We start from the raw sequence: 20,633 nt of genomic DNA on the forward strand, positions 1-20,633 counted from the left end.
AAGGGATGCCTCAGTCACCGGCTTCAAGCCCTATGTCTCTCGGGTTAGGCCGATGCCCCTAAGTGACCCACGCTCAGGCTGCCTGAAGTGTTTAGGGGAAGCTCATATTCCAGATCATTGCCAGATCTGCAAAGACTTTAAGCCTCAGACAAGGAAAGACGGAGAAGCCAGGGTAAAATTTTGCTCATGCGAAGACCTCTGTCAGAGCCCAGTAGGTCAGACTCGGCACCAAGTGCCTTGGCATCAGTTAGATGCCTCCCAGTTGCCCGAGTCCCAGCACTGCTCATCCTCCCCAGTGCCTAGGAAGAGGTATAAAACCATTAAGCAGGCCGCTGAGAGAGGAAGGTTGCTTTCACCAAAGTCATCTAGGCATGGGGATAAGAGTAGAGAGACGCCTAAAGCTAAGCACGCCTCTTCTCTGGCACTGCTAAAGCTGGCAAACATTGACTCCAGCACCAAGGCAGGTGCTGTCGAGTCCAGAGCCTGAGGGAGTCCTTCTACATCTGCGGCACCATGCTGTCCCAAGACCATCTCGGTACTGACCATGCCGGATGCATCTTCAGCAGCAAGAGATCTGCTTAACCTTTTGGGGCCGGTATTTCCAGTGGTGCAGGAGATCATGCTCTTGGTACCAGCAGACTGGGAGGGCACCAGCAACATCGGTGCACCATTTGGTACTGTGTCAGCCTCTGTTACCTCAAATTGCACGTCCATTGGTACCATCCACGGGGAACCCTGCAATATGGGCTGTGCTACGTCATTCTCCAACTCGGCATTGGTCTTTGGCACTGTTGGGAGCAGCTCCTCCTTTGTCAGCGGAAGGAGAATCATTGTCCTCTGAATCAGAGGTTGGCTCCTGTGTCTCCCAGCCTCAGGGCTGCTCTCACTACTCTCCATTGAGGCACCGTTGAGGGAGGTGGCCACTCTGGGGCCCACCACCAGACCAATGGCCTTTTTGGAACCCCTGGAGTTTCCCACCAGTCTCTAGGTCGTACATGAGACTTCCTGTTCTGTGTCCTCAGAGAGGTGGGGGACACCTGCTCACCAGGCACCTCCTGTTCCTGAGCCCAGTACCAGAATCCTCATTGCTTTGTTGACATTCTGGCCCCAGCAGGGCCATTGTGTGGCTTTACCTATTAATAAAGCAATTAGGGACCCTGTTAAGGCTCTCTGACAGACCCCTTTGTCCCTTTCCCCACCTCAAGAAGGGCCAAACGTAAATACTATGTGCCTTCCCAGGGGTTTGAATACCTCATCCACCCGTCTGGGCTGTCTGGTGGTGTCAGCAGCTAATGAAAGGGAGCAGCAAGCAGTGACCTATAAATCAAAAAACACACACAAACTAGATCTGTTCGGTAGAGAAGTTTATTTTAGTGGGGAGTTGCAGCTCAGGATTGCCAACCAGCAAATGCTTTTGGGCCTGTGTGATTTTTAACATGTGGGACTCCTTTTTAAAGTTCAGAGACATGCTGCTGGAGGACGCTAGGCCGGAGTTCTCCTTAGTTGATGAGGGGAAATCTGTAGCAAGATCTTTTCGGTAGGCTGCGTAGAGGCAGCCGACTTGGTGGCTCGGTCCATGGTTTCTGCAGTGGCCACTTGTGGGAGCTCTTGGCTGCAAGCCTCTGGGCTTCCCCAAGGGGTCCAACAGCCTTTAGGGCACCTGCCCTTGGAAGAGGCTTTGCTGTTTTTGCAGCAAACTGAGTCTAAGCTCCATTCCTTGAGGGGCTCTAGGACCACTGTAAAGTCTTGGGGATTGTACCCCGCAGCCCCAGCCAGAAAGCTTTCTGGGTAGCTCTCTCTTCAGTCAGGAGGGGGGTCGAGCTGCCTTATACAATCTTTTTTTTAAGGAGAAGGTGTACTTGCACCCTTGTTCGAGATGTCTCTCTAAAATGGTATCTAATTTTCGTATTAACCTGTCAGTTTACCTACCTGCATTTTACCCAGAACCACAGGCCAATAGAGAGGAGCAATATTTGCATAACTCAGATGTCAGAAGAGCATTGACATTCTACCTAGAGAGGACTAAACAGTTCAACTACTTGTGGCCATAGCAGACAAAATGAAGGGTCTCCTGCTCCCTTTGCAAAGAATTTCATCTTGGAACTTCCTGCACTCCATGTTTATGACCTGACAGGCATTTCACTGCCAGGTAAACCGATAGTACATTCCACAAGATCACAGGCAGCCAGGACGGCATTCCTTGTGCAAGTCCCTAACCAGGACATTCGTAGAGCAGTGGCTGGTCTTCAGTTTATACCTTCGCATCCCATTATGCCATTACTCGGTATTCCAGAGACGATGCTAAATTTGGACGAGTTGTACTCCAGTCTGTGCATACATGAACTCCAATCCCTTCTCCCATATTACAGCTTGTGAGTCACCGAAAGAAGAATGCACATGTGCAATCACTCGAAAAGAAAAAACGGTTACTAACCTTTTGTAACTGTTGTTCTTCAAGACGTGTTGCACATGTCCATTCCACGGCTCGCCCTCCTACCTCTGCATTAGAACTGGCTGGCAAGAAGGAACTGTGAGAGCTCGGGGGCGGCTCGGCTTGTGCAAATGGAACTGATAGGAACGAGGGAAAAGTTTTGTGGTGGTGGTGATGTCCAAGAAGGAAAAGATTCCTGCCATTGCTGACTGTGTTGGGCAATCCGGAGAAAAAGGCAGTAAAACTGATTTGTGTCACTAAAGCCAGCAGATCTGATTTCAGTGCATGCACTGGGGGTTGTGTGTGGATCTGTGTGACGATGCCATCTTTATGTTGTTGCTTATCAGAGCGGATATGCGCTTTACGACAGGGCCACTGGCTCAAGCTTCTCTTGCCCTTTTGCTCCTACAGCACCACCTCAGTCACAAAAGTACATGTGGCCAGCTCTGCAGAGCCATCAGCAGCTGGCTGCTCTCCATCCTCTGCAGCATCTATCCTTTAAGCAAGTTGGGGAAATGAAGGGAAGCTAGCAGGGCAGGAGAGGAAAAAATGTGGGATGAGGGAAGAGAAAATAAGAAATATGGGGAGGGAGCAGAGAGAGAAAGTAGCAACAGTGCTGTGAGGAAATGTGCGAGGAGTGGGCCCAACTGGGGGAGCTGGAAACAACCAAACGAGGTCCATAAATGCCACCAGAACAGCTTCATTTCATTTACCAGGTAAAATGATAAGCAGTTTATTTAACAATCTAGTTGCTCATTAGCCAACTGGACTACTCCATCTGTCCAGTAGTATCTTGTAATCAAAGGTATCTCCTTACTGACTGGTCCCTGACTAAACTGGTGGCAGCTGGCAGGTTCCTTTTGGTACTATAGGAAACTGACCCCATGTACTGTGGAGTAGGTGCCACGCACCTGTGTGGGGGCAGCCACATGGACAGTTGTGGGTGGAGGGAACTAGCTGGTGTGTAGCAGTGATCGCTCTCTGTTTGGGAATATTGTTCAGCTTGCTGTGTGGTGCCAACAAAGGAAATCTGAGGCAAAATGAATTCATTTTGCACAAGTTCTACACAAGCATTGCCCCTTAGAATTCATTCTGTTCTGTGTTTTCAGTGACAAGTGAAATGTAAATCTTAAAATCTAGGCGACTGGAATTCTCCATGCTTCACAATGGAGGTAAATGAAAGATTGCCCAAGGTGACTTCAGGAAGATCTATGAATAGAGCCCAGGTCTCTAGTAAGATAGAACTAAGGCTTATCCATTTGCCATGGTGCCTTTCAAAATGAATATGCCACGTTTATGTGCTCGTCTATCCGGTCTGTAACCCTGTGCCATACTCTATTCTAGAGCTATTAATATAACCTAGGAATTCTGATACTCTTCTGTGTATCAGCCCCAAGAGGGCAACATGACAGTTTGCCGGTAGATTATACAACTATTTGTGATACAGTAATGGCATATTGGGCAACAGCCTACTTCTCCACTTGAGCTAAAGGAGCAACTAGTAGCAGGAGGTCTGTACTGTGGATCTGAAGGTCCTGGGTTCCAGCATGCTGACAGCCCATGTGGGGGAAAAAAAAATGTGATTGTGATTGCATGGGCAGCCTTAATCTTGGCACTTGCTAACTTTGGGTGCCTGACTTTGCAACCTTAATGTGTTTAAATGTGGACTTCAAAATATTTTTATAGGACCTCCTGTGAAGTTGGCACTTGTTGAGAAACCGGGGCCTCAGAGCATATCTAGCAGCTGTCAGAACCTTTCACTTGTAGCTCACCAGTTTGCATCTAGTCCAGCTGAGCAGGGAGTAAAAATTGTGCCTGTTTAATGGCTCTTTGGCTTCTATAGGAGATGAGTTTGGTGGGACCAGTTTCCCCCAGTCCAAACCCAGGCTTTATGCTAACTGGTGAATTCAGCCAAGTGGTCGACAGCTGTGTGAGCCATGGAGACTGAACTGCTCCTGTTACTCCTAAAAGCGGTGTCTCACCCCCCTCTGGCTGTGTGTGCAGGAGGCTGGTTCTGGAGAAGGCTTTATTAACTAGGGCTCTCAAACGATCGCTACATCACCCGACTTCATGCTGAAGTTATGGCTCTATGCAAACAAGTTCTTTAAGTTCACCTAAAATGTCACTTTGAGCTGTGCAAAACCTGGCTGTGATGTGCATTACAGAGTACACATCTGGAACAGAGATCCATAGGCTGCTACTCCTTTTCTTTCCAGCCCAGCTAAATGGGTCCCTCACTGTTTTATTGGTGGCCTTATGCACCAGGCCCGGCAGCTGCTCCTGTTGAGCTCCTGGGCAGCACTGCTGCTTGTCCGTTACATGGCTCTTTCGTTGGGTCAGTTCCCCTAGCTCTTCTCCCTTGGAGGGAGCGCTCACCACACAACGACTCAGTCAGTCTTTCTGCAGTGGGCTTGTTCCATGCTGTCCAACGCCATCCGTCACATGCAGGGCCCAAACAAAAGCAGCTGGGGAACAGTGGGTGCTGTCTCAGCATGTTCTGGAGCTGCCGGCAGCAATGAAATGTTGTCCTGCTGGCTTGATGACTTTCCCAACCATGCAACAGCCTTGGCAATAGGGAGCCCATTCTTGATATCTCGGAAGGCAGACCAAGCAAACTAGGGAGCCCTGAGGCGGTTGGCCAGCCAGCGACCACGCTGGCAGTTTGTCAGGCACCCAAGGGTGCACCTAATATAGGTAACCCGGGGCCAATTACAGCCTTGTGTTCAGTGCTGTGGTAGAGACTGCGGATCCCAGCATGCAATGCTCCGGTTTGCTCTGGGTGCCCTGGAGACTGGATCGTTCCTGTTGGGGGGGAGGCCAGCTGTCTGGGCCTGACTCTGTGTGGAGGTGGATCCTGGAGAGGAGGGTTGAGGCTTGAAGTTGTGGGTTTACAGCCTCCAAGGAATGCTCTGCTGGATCCCCAGGGGGATCATGAGATGTGGCCAGAGGTCACAGGATCAAGCTTGTACCTCCTGAGGTGTCCTCCGGGCTCATTTAAAGTCTCTCAAACCCCTCTGGTCCCCATGCAGCCTTTGTCACCTAATCAGATACTGTCTTTCACAAGGTACATGTAAGTGGTGGGCCAATGGGCCATTAGGGAATTGGATTCTCCCTGGCACAGCCCTATCATGATGGTTCTGGGGCCAGAATTGGGGCTGTCAGGAGAGAGGACCCGCCCTGAGCCATGCACACCATCTCTGGGCACATGAATCTAATAAACAGAGCTGTGTGAAGGCCATTGCCATGCTTTAAGAGGCCGTTGTGTGCCCTGAGTCAAGCTGCTTTGATCCTAGGCACTGCAGCACCGGGCAGGCACCAGGCCAGTCCGGAGCCCAAACCTCCCACCAGTAGCTGCTGAGTGCGATATGGGTGCGCATCCCCTTGGTGCCCTAGCTCCTGTGTTGTAGGGAATCAGGGTGGTGACATGTGGGTCCCAAAGGCATTAGCAGGGAGGGCCTGCCCCAGAGCAGGGAGTTCTCGTTCTGTGCTGAGCCCCAGTGTCTCCCTCCCCGCCCCCAGAGGGAAGTGAAAGCGGCCAGGCCTGTGGTGGAACCTGCCAGGACTCACAAAGGGGGATTTCCCATGTACTGACAAGTCCGTTGGCATGGGGGGTGCTCTCTGCCGCTTGCACTTCTGCATTTTCTGTTCCACTTTCCGGCTTGGAGAGTAGCAAAAACTGCAGCTCAACCCATGATGGCACTTTGTGCCCCTCCCCCCAGCTCAGCCAGCATGGCCCCTCCCTCCACGCTGCAGCTCAGCGGGTGATGCTGCTGTGCTCCCCCATCTCAGCAAGTGACATCTCTCTGGGCCCCCCATGCTGCAACTTGGTGATGGCTCTCTGTGCCCCGAAGCCGTGCCGTCCCCCCATCTCTGTGAGTGACTGTACTCCCAGCCCTGCCCCCCACACCTCCCGCCATAGCACAGCAGGTGACAGCGCTCTGTGCTCAGCCTAGGGTGAAACACAGATGTTTACAGTGTCTCCAGTCTAGTCTTGTGTGTCGATTAGCAGCCAGTTATCTCCGTGTAAAACCCGAATGTAGATGAGCCCTCACCTTGTGCAGCTGCCCCTGCACCGTGGCTTTTTGGCTGTGCCCCCTGCTCCACACCGTTACCCTCCCCTGTGAGTGCGCTGGGTGGGGTGTTGGAGGCTCTTCGGTGCCTGCTCCCGATGCCTTCATGTTCAGAGCGCATCTGCCTGGCTCTGAGTTCCCTTCTGTGCCTCAAGCCGCTGGGTGCACAGACTCCTGGGCCGTGTGGGTCAAAGGCTTGCCCAAGGTAACCGTGTTTCATTCTCTCCTGCTAGCGTCCTGGGATGCCGCCGGGGAGCCGGATGCCCATGGCAGGATTGCAAGTGGGATCCCCTTCAGGATCCCCCTATGGAGCAGTCTCTCCGATGCGACCAGGAATGCCTCAATCCATTATGGATCCCTTTAGAAAGCGCCTGCTTGCTCCACAGTCGCAGCCATCCCTGGCAAACCAAAGGCGAGGGTAAGGGCATCTGCGCTGCTGCTGATCTGCCTGATCTCGGGACGGGGCGAGCCGAAAGTCCCCACCGCTGTCGTGCTTAGTGCGCTGGCTCTGGGCTGTGCTGCCACATCCCAATCCAGTTCTGTCCAGGGCTCCAGGCTGGGAGCACGTCACTGGTCTACGTCTGCCTCCATTTCCCCAACTGCAACGTGGGGGGAATGCTAGTGCCCTTGCAGGGGAGCTGTGGGGATCCAGTGTCTGTCACTTGCTAATCACTCCCTGCACAGGCTCTGATTGGGCTCTGAGAACTGTCATGTCGTGTGTCTTCCCCCCCCCCCCAAAAAAAAACAAAAACAAACCCACAACAAAAGCAGTGTTGGTGCAAGTGGGGCTCTTGCTGTGTCACTGTGCTGGCAGGCTCACAGACCCAATGGGAGCTATGGACCTCTCCTGAGAGGGCTGTATGGTGTGCTTTATGCCTCGAATGTCTCCCCCACGCCCCTGCCAGGCTGCTGGGAACAGAGGGAAGTCCTCTGGGGATTGCTGTGGGGCTGGAGGCTGATAGGAGCGTCACTGCAGCCAAAGTCATGGCCTTGTGGCAGCCAGCTTTCCGGCACGCAGCGTTCACTTGGCCTCTTCCTCCTTTCGAGGTGAGCGGCCGTGCCAGCACATCCTGAGTTGTTTACAGTGCTATTCATTGCTTTGCTCTGTTTCTGTTTTCATGTGGGTTTGTTGATTGTTGCTCAGGGGCCCCAGGGCAGGTTCTTCTGGGTTTAATGGAGGCTGCTCCCTGGGCCCCGGTTATTTCAAAACCTGAATGAAGGTGCATTACCAGCTTTGCAGATCGCTGGGTCAAACTGAGCCCGTACTTTTGCATTCCCTTTAGCGGAGCCTAACTGTAACTGTATGATGCCAGAGCTCCCATGCTCTGGGAATCGATGCAGCTTTCCATGCGGTCACAGACTGGCTGCAGGCATCTGGGGAAGAGACTTGCTCAGGGGACTCACTGGGTCTGTGCGTCTGGGTGATGTTCCTGAGCAGAGGTGGAATTTAGATAAATGGGGAAATGTAGCTGGCTGAATGAGGGGTGTGAAAGCAGCTGATTACTGGCAGTGTCCCTGTTTCTGGAGTCCTCCGTTTGCCTCCTGTGATCTCCACAGCACGAGCAACACCTGGGCTGTGGGGATGGAAAGGGGGAGTGAGGGACCCCTTCCCATGCGTGAGCTTGGCCACCCTAGCCAGCCTGGCATTGCGCTCTGACCCCCATGGCTTACACTGCACTGGCTCTGCTCCCTTATTAGCTGCAGAGCTAATGGGCCAGGGCTCCCCAACAGCCTGATGTCGTGCAAGAGGCAACCATTGTCCAGAAGCTCTTGGGTGTGGCCCTCTCCCTCGCTCTGCCTCCTTCCCAGAGGGGCAGGTACGTTTGTAGGAGCGACCGCTCCAAACACTGGACCTCCTGGCTTCCTGTGCTGAACTCCCGTCTGAGCGACCAGCTGACAGTCAGCAGGGAGGGTATCGGCATAGGCCTTGGGGCAGCACGATACGAACTCTGAAACCTAATGAGGACAGTTCAAATGTCTACAATAACTGCTTTGCAGATTGTTTTAGCAGAAATGTCCAGCTCTTGGAGGATGTTGGGAGGTGCTGGGATACTCCCGCTCTACACATCCTGCCCCTTGCTGTTAGCCAGAGCGCTGCTGCGGTGCTTAGAGGTAGCCAGACCCAAGCTTGGGGTAATTCAGGTGACAACCCCGATCCGTAATGAGCTGTCTTGAGTCCACACCTTGACTGACCAATCTGTGATGTCTTGTGCGCTCCTGAGCTAGGTGAGATGGCGTGGTCTAGAAACTCCAGATCTGTTTGGTTGATTCTCACGCCCTCAGCAAGGAGCCCAGTCTCCAGGGGATTTAAGGATGGCTAGGTGGCTGACTCTCTCCATGATCTGAGAGTCGCTGTGACCCTCTGAGTTCTAGGCTGGAGTTACCAGATCTGCAGGCCACTGTAACCAATAACAAGCTGTGGTGCAAATGAGGCGGTGCTGAGGGGTAGGGTGGTCAGCATGTGCTGGGGAGGAGAGGGAGGCCCTGTGTCTGCAAAGCCCCAGTGCATGGGTCTCTGGTCTGATGTGGGTATTAAAAGTTTCTCGGGAGATCAGCCTGCGCTCACCTAATGCTGCCATTCTGTGTGCTGCTTGCAGGCTGAAAAGAAGGAAGATGGCGGACAAGGTCCTACCACAGAGGGTAAGTGCTGCCTCCCTGCTGAGCGAGGGTGCTGGGCCCCAGCCCCGGAGTGGGGTGTAATCATGCCAGTGGAACGGGCATTGTAGGAGGAAGATAGTTTCTCTTTGTCACCTTCCTGCCCTTGGAGGGTAAGAAGGTGCCCAGGGTCTTGAGGCACCCTCAGTGGGGTGGAGATGGGGGGGGGAGGTGAAGTGCCCTCTGTAGCAGCAGAGGAAGATGATGCCTGTGGGTTAGGGACTATCCAGGGTGCGGCTGGGGGAGAGCAACAGTGCCTTGGTTTTGAGAACCCTGGTGGAGCTCCTGGGCCGTTGTTCCCATTCTGAGCCTCTGGTCTTGTTGACAAAGGCCATTTCCCTTGGGGTGTTTGGTCTGCCCTGCCCTCAACGGTGCGAGATCAGCTGTTGGGCTGGAACCCTAGGCTGGCTGCAGAGTGGAGAGGCAGGCTCCAAGCTGTGTGGCAGTGCCCATGGGGGCAGGAACATGCCGCCAGCCCTGCTTGGAGTGCTTGGCAGATGCATTGCTGGGCGTGCCTGCAGTAACAGTACTCCGGAACGAAGCTAGGTCCTCAGAGATGGGCTGTGGGGAAGGTTTGTCTTCATGCCCGCCTGCCGGGGTGAGCCTCACAGCAGTAGAGTGGTAAAGAGCTGGAGCCTGAACAGCTGGGATACCTAGCTCAGACACCCCAGGCATTGTGGGTGGGGATGTGAGCTGGGGTGTTCATATCATGGTGGTCAGGCCTATTCAACTGGGGTGGGGATTTCAGGGTGTCCCGGGGTACTGGACAGCTTTTCCAAATGGCATAAGGCCAAGCTGGGCTTCCGTCTTGTCGGGCTCGGTGGTGTTAGTGACTCCTGGGCTCAGAGGCTTGGCATCATGACTTGGGAGCTGCTGCTGGAGGATACGGGGGGAGCGAGCTGCGATGTGCGCATGGCCTGGGGAGGGTGGAGACCAGCAGGCTGTCCCTGCAGGGAAGGGGCAGGCATGTGGTGTGGGCCCATGGCAGTTCTGTGATGGGCACTCTCTTTGGTAGATCCGGGAGCTGGTCCCAGAATCTCAGGCCTACATGGACCTTCTTGCCTTTGAGCGCAAGCTGGATCAGACCATTGCCCGGAAGAGAATGGAAATCCAGGAGGCCATCAAGAAACCCCTCACGGTGCGTGGCAGCCCCTGGGAAGTCGGATCCTGCTGGGGCAACTCCTGCTTGTGATCCAGCCCATGGAACAAAGGAGCAGGCAGCTGCCTTGCTGGAAGGGCAAAAATAGGGGATGGAGCTGCCCTGTCTGAGTGGGGCCCACCTCACTTCTGGGCCTTCCCAAGATACTCATGGAGGAGGTGGCCCTCCAGGCAGCTGGGACCAAGAGGAGCGTGTGGCCTAGCAGCAATTTCATAGCCCTTTTGTGTGGCTCTGGGGCAGCATGGCAGATTGCAGCCAAGGTCCGGCCTTGTCAGTTCCTGTGTGCAAGCTCCTCTCCTTCCCCCTCCCCGATCACTATGGGAGATGGTGCTCCCACTCTAGCTGCGGCTTCCTCTCCTGGCAGCGGGTCTGTCAAGGTTCCTTCCCCACTCGGAACACTAGGGTACAGATGTGGGGACCTGCATGAAAACCTCCTAAGCTTACTTTTACCAACTTAAGTTAAAACTTCCCCAAGGTACAAGCTATTTTACCTTTTGCCCTTGGACTTTTGCTGCCACCACCAAACGTCTAACTGGGTTTTTTATTAGGAAAGAGCCCGTTTGGAAACGTCTTTCCCCCCAAAATCCTCACCAAAACCTTGCAACCCCCTTCCTGGGGAAGGTTTGGTAAAAATCCTCACCAATTTGCATAGGTGAACACAGACCCAAACCCTTGGATCTTAAGAACAATGAAAAAGCATTCAGTTTCTTAAAAGAAGAATTTTAATAGAAGAAAAAGTAAAAAGAATCACCTCTGTAAAATCAGGATGGTAAATACCTTTCAGGGTAATTAGATTCAAAACACAGAGAATCCCTCTAGGGAAAACCTTAAGTTACAAAAAGACAAAAAAACAGGAATATCCATTCCATTCAGCATAGCTTATTTTCTCAGCCGTTTAAACAAACAGAATCTAATGCATATCTAACTAGATTACTTACTAATTTCTAAGACTCCGTTCCTGTTCTGTCGCTGGCAAAAGCATCACCCAGACAGACCCAGACCCTTTGTTTCTCCCCCCCTCCAGCTTTGAAAGTATCTTGTCTCCTCATTGGTCATTGTGGTCAGGTGCCAGCGAGGTTATCCTAGCTTCTTAACCCTTTACAGGTGAAAGGGTTTTTCCTCTGGCCAGGAGGGATTTTAAAGGTGTTTACCCTTCCCTTTATATTTATGACAAGGTCTCTGTAGGGAGAGGCTCTGTTGTGGGTGCTGCTGAGTGCTCGCCGAATCCTGAGTGTTCCTCTGTTTCTCTCCACACCACAGCAAAAGCGAAAGCTGCGAATTTACATCTCCAACACGTTCACCCCAGGCAAGGAGGAGGGGGACGGCAGTGAGCGCGTGGCCTCGTGGGAGCTGCGTGTGGAAGGCAAGCTCCTGGAGGATGTAAGGACGCAGGCGCGCAAGTGTAAACTGACTGCTGGCCTTGCAACCTCCACGCTGCCTGGTGCTGCACAGTGGAGCTCAGAATTGTTCCCTTATTCCCCACCGAGCGCCTGCTGGGGGAGCTGCGCACAGCTGTTAAGCCCCCCTCTATCCCACCCCATGTTCAGAGCCTCTCTCCCAGCCCAGACCTTCCCTTTGATAGCCACAGGACAGGGAGCAATGCTGGCCCTGCCCAGGTTCCTTACTTGGCTCGTCTGACCTAACTTCCTACAGTGTGCTCTGCCCCGAGTGTGGGAGGCTGTGTGAATGTCCACACCACACCACACCTGGTACTCTCTGCGGAGCCCCACAGCACTGATGGCACCCCCTTACCCTCCCCCAATGTGCCAACACGTTCCCAGGCCCTCTTCCAGAGTGGCCCTTCACTTCTAGCTGTGTAGGGCCTCTCCATTATGCCCCTTCCATAGCCCTACCCTGCAAACTGCCAGCCCCCCTTCCCTGTGCCCCATGCGTCACTGGAGCGTCATCGGGGCCTGGCACAGCTTTGTGCTCCCTGGGCCCCACAGCACCAATGGCAGCTCTGATGTACCCACAACTGTCTGGGAGCATCCAGCTGAGGAGCTGCCTGTAGCCACACCTCTAATTCCCCCCACCCCATCTGTCTGGGTACTGGGGCTCTGGTAATGGCCTGCTGCACTCATGCCCACTGGCCGCTGCAGGGCCCTGGGGCTGGGGAAGGTCAGGCCGAGCACTGCACCGGTTCCTGTCTTTCAGCCGAGTAAGCAGAAGAGGAAGTTCTCCTCCTTTTTCAAGAGCCTCGTCATCGAACTGGACAAGGAGCTGTATGGACCAGACAACCATCTGGTGGAGGTGCGGTGCATCTAGCAGCTGCTGCGCAGCTCAGGGTGGAGCAGCTGTGTCCTAGCAGCGCCCTGCAGTGGGTCTCTTGCCTGCGAGCTCTGGGGCTCCTTGGAGGCCTGGGGCTGGCTCTGGTGCATGCTCAGTGGGGGGGGGGGTGGAAGGATCCTTTTGGCCAAGACCCAAATGGACCAAGGGAGACCATTAACCAGCTAGTTACGGCCTGAGTACTTGGCACCCCCAGGGCTAGTGCCAGGAGCAGAGATCCGCTCCGTGGGGGAGCCGGGAGAACGGCAGTAATGCTGGGGCTGGCATCTAAGTGGCTGCACCGGGCACTCCCTGCAGGGAGTGGCTGGGGCTTGCTCTGGCCTCCAGCTTGGGGCTTTGTTTTGTTTGTGGCGTTGTTGGCCTGTGGCCCAGATTGAAGTGGCAACGGCCTGGCCTGCCTCTCCTCCCCCGCCCCCACCTGGAAGGCTCCCAGCAGCAACTGCCTGCAGCTTTGCTGCCCTGCCCCGCCCCAGCAGTCCTGGCTGTTAACCTCTTGGGTCCCAGTGCAGGTTGGCAGAGGAAGCTGCTTGGGGAGAGGAGAACTGGGAGTGGGGTGTGGGATGGTTTTGAGAAGTGGTGTTGGTGAGAGGAGCAGACTAGAGATGCAGTCTTGGGGGCCCTTGGGGTGGGCTGGGTGCAGTTGTCACCGGAGGTGAGGTTCAGGTGGGGCAGGGGAGGGTGAGCAGTGGGCAGTCAGACCAAGCCTGAGCTGCAGAGAGCAGGAGGTGGGAGAGGAGCTCGAGGACAGGGGAGGTGCTGGGTGAAGAAGGCAGCCCCAGTCCGAGCTGCAGACCCAGCAGGACCAATCGGAGGGTCCTGGTGCCGTTGTAGCCTGAGGCAGGAATTGGGCTGTGTCCCAGCACTGTGGAAATGGCCCTTGAGGTCTGGGCAGGGCAGTGCTGGGCATGCCATGACGGCGACTGCTGCCCACACCAATACTTGTGCTTGTCGTGTCTAGATTTCAAAAAGAACGGGGGCGGGAAGGGGGGCTTGTGCAATACTGCTCAATAGACAGCAGAGAGAGTGTGCCTCCAGCAGCCACTCGGTGGCTTTGCTGGCACTACCTTGTGCGTGTCAGCTCCCCACACCCCACATGTAGAATGACTCTTGCAGCCTCTAGGGCCTGGGAGATCCTGCCTCAGGGGCCCATACACTGTAAAATCCCATTGATAATGGAGCACTATCCTGCCCAATACCTGCTCCTGACAAATACCTGCCCTGAAATCCACTATGTGGAGCTCTGAGGCAAGATGGGAGTTGAGGGGTCAGAGTGACCCCACAGCATCTCGGCTCATGGGATGGAGCAGGGATGGAGAGCTGGGTCTCCAGGGGTCCTCTGGCGAGCTTCCTAGGGCTCTGTGGGGTGGCGTAAGGGGCTGTACAGCAGCTTCAGAGAATGTCCCAGTGCTCTCCATCCCCTCATGTGAGGGGAGGATTCCCATGCTGCAGTGGGGTGCGTGCTAGACCCTTCCAGCCTTGATGGGGCATGAGAATCCCAACCTCCACATGGTCGCTGGTCCGGGGCTAATGTTGCCTGTCCCAGCCCTCGGATGAATATCATCATAAATCTGCTTTTTACCTGGTCAGCCCTTGGGGGCTGGGGAAGAAGGAAACCTCTGGTAACGTGATGTGTGACTAGCCTGTGAAACTTATTGCCAGACATGTCGTTGGACCAAGAGCTTAGTGGGTGGCAGAGGAAGAGTTGATCCCGAGCTGAATAGTGAACACTCGAAACCATCCCGGTCCCAGGCATCAGCCAACCTCTAATGGGGTCAGACACCCCCCCCCCCCTTGCCCCCATGCCCCCCTCCCCTCCCCCTGAGCAGATTATCCCAGAACTGCCTCCTGCAGGGCTTCTTGCACCTGCCTCCAGCCTGTAGTGTGGGATCCCGGGCTAGATGGACCTCAGCTCTGACCCAGATTGACAGTTTCTGTGTTCACTTATAGTTCAGGGGTGGGGAACCTCCGGCCCTCTGCTTCATTTCATCCAGCCTATGGCAAGTCCCTGCACTGCAGGCCAGAAGTCCCGAGCCTTGATGCGCCCCCGCTGGGCTGGAGCCACGAGTGCTGCCTTTCCCCGCTGCGCGGGGAGGGTTGCCAGGCTGTTAAAACTCTGGTCTGCTCTGCACAGCGACTGGAAGTGACTGGGATGTCCCTGCGGCCCCTAGGCACAGGGTTGCTCAGGGAAGCTCTGAGCTTGCATTGGCCAAGAACCGCCAATGGGAGCTGCGGGGATTGTGGGCACAGCTCGGAGCCCCCTGACCCTTCCGTCTAGGGGCTGAACATGGTGGTCGCTTCTGGGAGCAGCGTGAAGCCAGGGCAGGCAGAGAGCCTGCCTTAGCCCCGCTACGCCACCAACCGGGAGCCACCTGAAGGAAGCACTGAAGCCCACACCCTGAACCCCAGGTCAGAACCCTGGCTCCCTCCCAGACCACACCCCCCGACCCCCACCTGCACCCCTGCCCCAGCCCGGAGCACTCTCCTGCACCCCAAACCCCTCATCCCCAGCCCCACCCCAAGGCCTGCAGCCCCAACCAGAGCCCTGACCCCCTCTGCACCCCAACCCCGTCCCAGCCTAGAGCCCCCTTCCACACCCTGAACCTCTCGTTTCTGGCCCCACCCTGGAGCCTAGGGGAACCCTAAGCCTCTGCACCCCCTCCCCCCCGTGGGGCTGTGTATGGCCCACAGCTGTTTTTTTTTTTTTTTTTTTTTTTTTTTTTCTGTGGGTCTGTGGCCCTGATAGAGAAAAGATTCCCCACCCCGGTTACCGTTGATCTGAACGGTTTCTGAAGCTGCTGTAACAGGTCTGTGATCGCCAAGATCTGCCTGTTGGACAATTTTGAAGGGTCCTGGGAATAATGGGTCGGGGGGCATCGTACTCCATGGCACAGTGGGACCAAATTCTGCAGTGACACTAATGTATTCAACCCCTGCAATACTCCTCCTCACCCCCCCCCCATCCTCTCCCACTGTGATTCCTAGTTGATCGTCCCCAGGGAGGTTAAATCATGGGGGATTATCTTCACCAGGGTGCTGGTTGACGGGGTTCTCCACTGTTCGCTCCAGGTGGCTCCGCTCACTCTCTGAGAGAAGTGGGTAGGGCCCTGTCCCAGCACTATTGTTCCAGGCTGGCTGCAGACTCGAGTTACACTTGGTTTGTGATTCTGAGCCTGTCTGCAACATCCTGGCTTGTGTTAGGAAGGTTCAGGGCCGGTCCTGGAATTCACAATGCTGTGCTCAGAGGTGCTTCAAGAACTCGACTCTGACTCTCCAGCCCACCAAGGGGCTGGGTTGTGATAGCTGCACAGCTCCAGGGCTCTTGACTTGTGTTTCCAGCCACAGCGCTGCTAACGAGCTGTTTGTGTGAACCCCTAACTGTGATATCTCGGGTTTCTGTATCCCCCTGGCCCGCCAGAGACAGGAGCTCTTCAGAAACCATACGCAACACGCCTCCTCCCCCTGGGGTAGAGGGCAGCAGGGAAGTGGGACACATTGAGCTGCACAAGCGTGCAGGGTGAGTTTTCAACCAAGGACAGGCTCAAACTCGACTGCCCTGGGATGTTTAAAGTCCACTCGGAGCAGTTGGGAGCTGGGTTTTCACAGACCCTTGCACAGCAATCTGGTCAGGAAGCTGTCAGGGTGCCAGCCCAAGGGTGCGGAGAAGGCTCTGGCCCCAAGCTACCTGGCGCTGGGTCAGGCTCCAAACGGCTGATGTTGATGAACTAGTGAATAACATGTGCAGAGTGCCCCCTTGCGGTCTTGGCAGTAAATCTTTAATCATGTTGGCCTTTTCTCTAGTGGCACAGGATGCCCACGACCCAAGAGACGGACGGCTTCCAGGTCAAGCGCCCTGGCGATGTCAATGTGAAATGCACCCTGCTGCTCATGCTGGATCACCAGGTGAGACCCTTTGGGGTCAGCAGTGCAGCCTGGCGTCCCCCCGACTCCTCCACTGCCCAACCTGTCTGCCCTGGGGAAAGCCCCTCCCCTCTAGCAGCAGGTAATGGTATGGCTATGCTGGGAGCACAGGGAGGGGCTGACTGGCAGGGGCCGCCCCAGGGGCAGTTCTCCTGAGCAGCCCGTGAAGTGACTTTAAGGAGCCGGGGGGGTGGGGGCAGCAAAGGTATATAAAAATACCTGCCATGTGCATGCTGGGGCATCCCAAAGGCAAAACGTGCTTGTTTTGAGCAGGCATAAAGCTCCCCCCAGGGAGGGCAGGTTTGGCAGTTTCTGCTGAGTGGGGGGGACAAATTCCGGAGGCAGGCGGCATGTCCCGGCACTGACTGCCAGCGAGTCGCCATCCTGCCCCACCTACCTCCTGTCCATATGCACCACCCCCTGGGGGTCCTGGGGCTGCCCTTTCAGCTGTCGATGGCTGCACCCCGCCAGAGCCTCTCTTTCTGCAGGCTGTAGAAAGCCCGGGGGTTCTCTCTCTCTCTTTCTCCCCTGGTGGGTCTGTGAGGCCACCTGCTGACTGTCCATGGATGGGGAGGGCATGTGCTGGGTCCCACAGCAGGAGAGGCTGGTGTGGCCCAGCCCCAGGTTTCACTGAACAGTGAAGGAGCCAGGCCTGTCCCTCCCCCCGTGAGGGTCCTTTCCCCAGACAGGGGCTGGCTCCCATGGGACCGACTTTTCTCCCCTCCAGTGACCTGTTCTGCCCTCCTGGCGGATAATCAGCAAGCGCACTGGAGAGTTTGGGCTTCTGCCAGGGGGTTAGCTGGCCGCCATGCAAGAGGGATGCGTGGCCACTCTCGCGGTGGCCTGTGAAGCCCTTGGCCAGTGGTACCCAGGTCACCAGGGACGGTGAGGAAGGCAGTGGCCAGGTGGGTTCATGAGAGGCTCTTGCAGAGAGAAGATCAGTTTAGATCAGCACCCTGGTGGCCCAGGAAGACTACAGGTCCCATCCTGATCCTATCAGCCCAGCCACACTGCATGCTGGGATAGTGCTGCTGGAGCTGCACCAGTTCTGGGAGAAGTGCAAACAGCTCTCAGCTGGGCTGCGCCCATAGCTTGAATTTCGAATGGCAATAGCAAACCAACCCCCCAACCCCTCTAACCACAAACCCTTCTGGACCCAGTGTGCCCACCAAGGGAGGAGGGGTGGCTGCAGACAGCTCCATTCTCGGCATGCTTGGTGCAGCTCTGTATCAGCAGGTGGTGCTGGGAGGGAACATCCGGGTACCTCAATGGAGCCCAGATGCCCGGTCCCTCCCTGGGGTGGAGCACTGTCTCTGTATTTGTTTCTAGCCGGGCGCTGTGTCTCCTTGCAGCCTCCGCAGTACAAACTGGACCCTCGCCTGGCTCGCCTGCTGGGTGTCCACACCCAGACTCGGGCCAGCATCATGCAGGCCCTGTGGCTCTACATCAAACACAACAAGCTGCAGGACAGCCATGAGAAGGAGTACATCAACTGCAACCGCTACTTCCGCCAGGTGGGTCTGGGCCTTCCCACTCCCTCCCTGTGTGCCCAGGGCTGCAGCCAGCTCAGCCTGGCCCCGCTGTCCCTTGGCAGAGACCAGCCCCTTGTTCCCGCCCTTCACCAGCTGGGGTTCTCCAGCCTCGGGTTAACCGTTCCCTGCTGGCCAGCATTGCTGTTTGGTCCCTGCCATGCAGAAATGGGCTCAGCAGCCTGCGGCTGGGCCCAAGGTGGGTGAGGGGAAGGTGTCTCTGGGCCATGCCCAGGGTTGCCAGGGATCCTCTGGGGGAGGAGTGCTGAGGATCTGGCTGCCCCCATGCCAGTTGCTCTGCAATGTGCCCCACTTCCCATGAGTGTCACTGAAGCGTTTACCTGCCTTACACCATCAAATGGTGATCTGGTCCCTGCCCTGCAAGCTAGGTCCCATCCCCTCGTGGACTGAAGGAGCCTCCTCACCAGGCTGCTAATGCTCTGACTTGCCCCCCCCAGATCTTCAGCTGCATTCGCATGCGATTCTCCGAGATCCCCATGAAGCTGGCAGGCCTGCTGCAGCATCCGGATCCCATCATCATCAACCACATGATCAGGTAGGGCAGGGCATGGCTCCTGCTGTCTGCTCTGGGGCTGGGACTTACCTGCGCCGGGCTGGGGTTTGGTTTGCTTCTGGGATTCTTTTCTTCAGCGTGCTCAGACTGGATGGGCCGTGTACGTGGGGATGGGCAGGACTGGCTGGCTCTGGAGTGGGGGACAGGGATGGATGGGCTGTGTACGTGGGGTGGGGGATGGGCAGGACTGGCCGGCTCTGGAGCGGAAGATGGAACGGCTGGAGGAGGCCAGGGGATGGGGCTAGGCACCGGCTCCAGCCCGGACCCAGGGTGTGATGAGCTCCATGCAGCTCATTCAGTTTCCTGCCAGGCTGAAGTTTGCCCTGCCACTGCCTGTGCTTCCGCTGGTTTTGCAGGGGTGGAGGCTGGTCTCCCTTGGGGGTGGGGCTGCGGCTGCACGTGACCATGTCTCCAGCTGGGGGGCTGGCTGCTGTTTGCAAAGTGCCAGGTGGAGGCCCTAACTGCCAGCCTCCCCTCCCGCAGCGTGGATCCCAACGACCAGAAGAAGACTGCCTGCTATGACATTGATGTCGAGGTGGATGACCCCCTGAAAGCTCAGATGAGCAACTTCCTGGCCTCCACCACCAACCAGCAGGAAATCGCCTCCCTGGATACCAAGGTTTGCGGCATGTCTGTGCCACCCTGGAGCTCAGCCCTTGCCCCCATCTGTAGAGAGCAGGAGTCCTGCTGTGGGAGTGGCGGAGCCCGAGGCTGTGAATGGCTGGGATCCTGGCTGGCTTGCAGGGTCGCCAGTCAGCGCCCTTGCTAAACTCTCTCTGCAGAAGGCTCCATGTCCCAGAGCGCAATGCAGCCTACATGATCCAGGCTGGTCGGGGGTGACTGCCCTGGCAGCTCGCACCCAGCCCAGGCAGGGAGATGCTAATGGGGTACCCAATGGATGGGGGTTGGGGAACTGGGCAGCCAGAGGGAGCCATTAGAAATTCCCTTTCTTGTCTGCTCTCGTCACGTTTCCAGTTCGACAGGCCTGAGCTCTCTGTTGCCAGTGTGGGCTGGGCAGATGGTGTAGTTTCTTGAGCAGATGCTGTAGTTTCTTTTGGTAACTCTCAGTGGGATCAGAGGGTAATGGCTTGTAGAAAGTGGTGTTGGAGAGCTGCCTAGCAGCCTCTTGTTCATACTCTGACCTATTCATGATGACGAAAGCACCTCCTTTGTCAGCCTTTTTGATTATGATGTCAGAGTTGTTTCTGAGGCTGTGGATGGCACTGTGTTCTGCACGGCTGAGGTTATGGGGCAAGTGATGCTGCTTTTCCACAATTTCAGCCCGTGCACATCGGCAGAAGCACTAGTCCAACCCCCTGCTTAAAGCAGGACCAATCCCCAGTTTGGCCCCCTCAAGGATTGAACTCAACCCTGGGTTTAGCAGGCCAATGCTCAAACCACTGAGCTATCCCTCCCCCGCAAAGATATTACTACACCAGTCATCCTGGTTCATGTTTTCAAGCTTCCCCTTCCCCCATATGGGTTAGACCCCTGTTGTTTGAGTAACAGCTGAGATCCCGGCTCTGGGCGAGGGCTGAGTGCACAGCACCCAAGCCTTGGGCAGGAATCTGCTGCTTCTGGCTTGGAGCTAGGCAGAGTCCTGTGCCCTTCGGTGTGCCAAGCCATTGGGCTGCCGCTGCCCAGGCGGGGAGGAGGAAATGAGCCCCTGGTCAGATTCACTGCGCCATCTGAGCTGTGTGCCAGGCCAGCAGCCTCCCACCAGGTGAGCTAGCATCCCACAGGAGATTCAGTACCAGTGCAGGCACCGCTCCCCCTCTGCTCTCATTGCAGGCTGCAGACTGCTCCCCTGATCCTCCTCGTGCTGTTGGCACGCTGCGCTCCGCAGGCTGGCCTAGCCAGCCCTGCCCTGGGAGTCCAGAGCCGCCTGCCCGGGGCCGGGCCAGGCCAGGCAGGGCAGGATTAGGAAGGGGTCGGGGCTGGGAATTGGAATCCCTTGTGCTAGCTGCCAGTGGAGACGCTAACCCCTGGGGGAGGGAGCTCCTTCTTTGTC

General features: G+C 56.0%; 1 protein-coding gene across 2 annotated transcripts in view; it reads left to right on the forward strand.

Annotated features, from left to right (window-relative positions):
- The window catches only part of SMARCD2 (SWI/SNF related, matrix associated, actin dependent regulator of chromatin, subfamily d, member 2), a 36,270-nt gene that overhangs the window by 12,778 nt on the left and 2,859 nt on the right, over positions 1–20,633 (forward strand). The window contains exons 1-10 of one of the 2 annotated variants that reach the window (XM_043503274.1): positions 6,166–6,303; positions 6,735–6,919; positions 9,099–9,141; positions 10,172–10,294; positions 11,576–11,695; positions 12,470–12,565; positions 16,400–16,501; positions 17,872–18,033; positions 18,507–18,604; positions 19,106–19,241. In XM_043503274.1, coding sequence (XP_043359209.1) covers positions 6,196–6,303; positions 6,735–6,919; positions 9,099–9,141; positions 10,172–10,294; positions 11,576–11,695; positions 12,470–12,565; positions 16,400–16,501; positions 17,872–18,033; positions 18,507–18,604; positions 19,106–19,241 — 1,173 coding nt within the window. In that variant the 5' untranslated portion in view covers positions 6,166–6,195. Of the gene's footprint in view, positions 1–6,165; positions 6,304–6,734; positions 6,920–9,098; positions 9,142–10,171; positions 10,295–11,575; positions 11,696–12,469; positions 12,566–16,399; positions 16,502–17,871; positions 18,034–18,506; positions 18,605–19,105; positions 19,242–20,633 lie in introns of those variants that run through there. The other variant, XM_038385162.2, reaches the window with a different exon arrangement.

Source organism: Dermochelys coriacea, chromosome 27, assembly GCF_009764565.3.
Source record: "Dermochelys coriacea isolate rDerCor1 chromosome 27, rDerCor1.pri.v4, whole genome shotgun sequence".
In the NCBI taxonomy this organism is placed as follows: Eukaryota; Metazoa; Chordata; order Testudines; family Dermochelyidae; genus Dermochelys; species Dermochelys coriacea.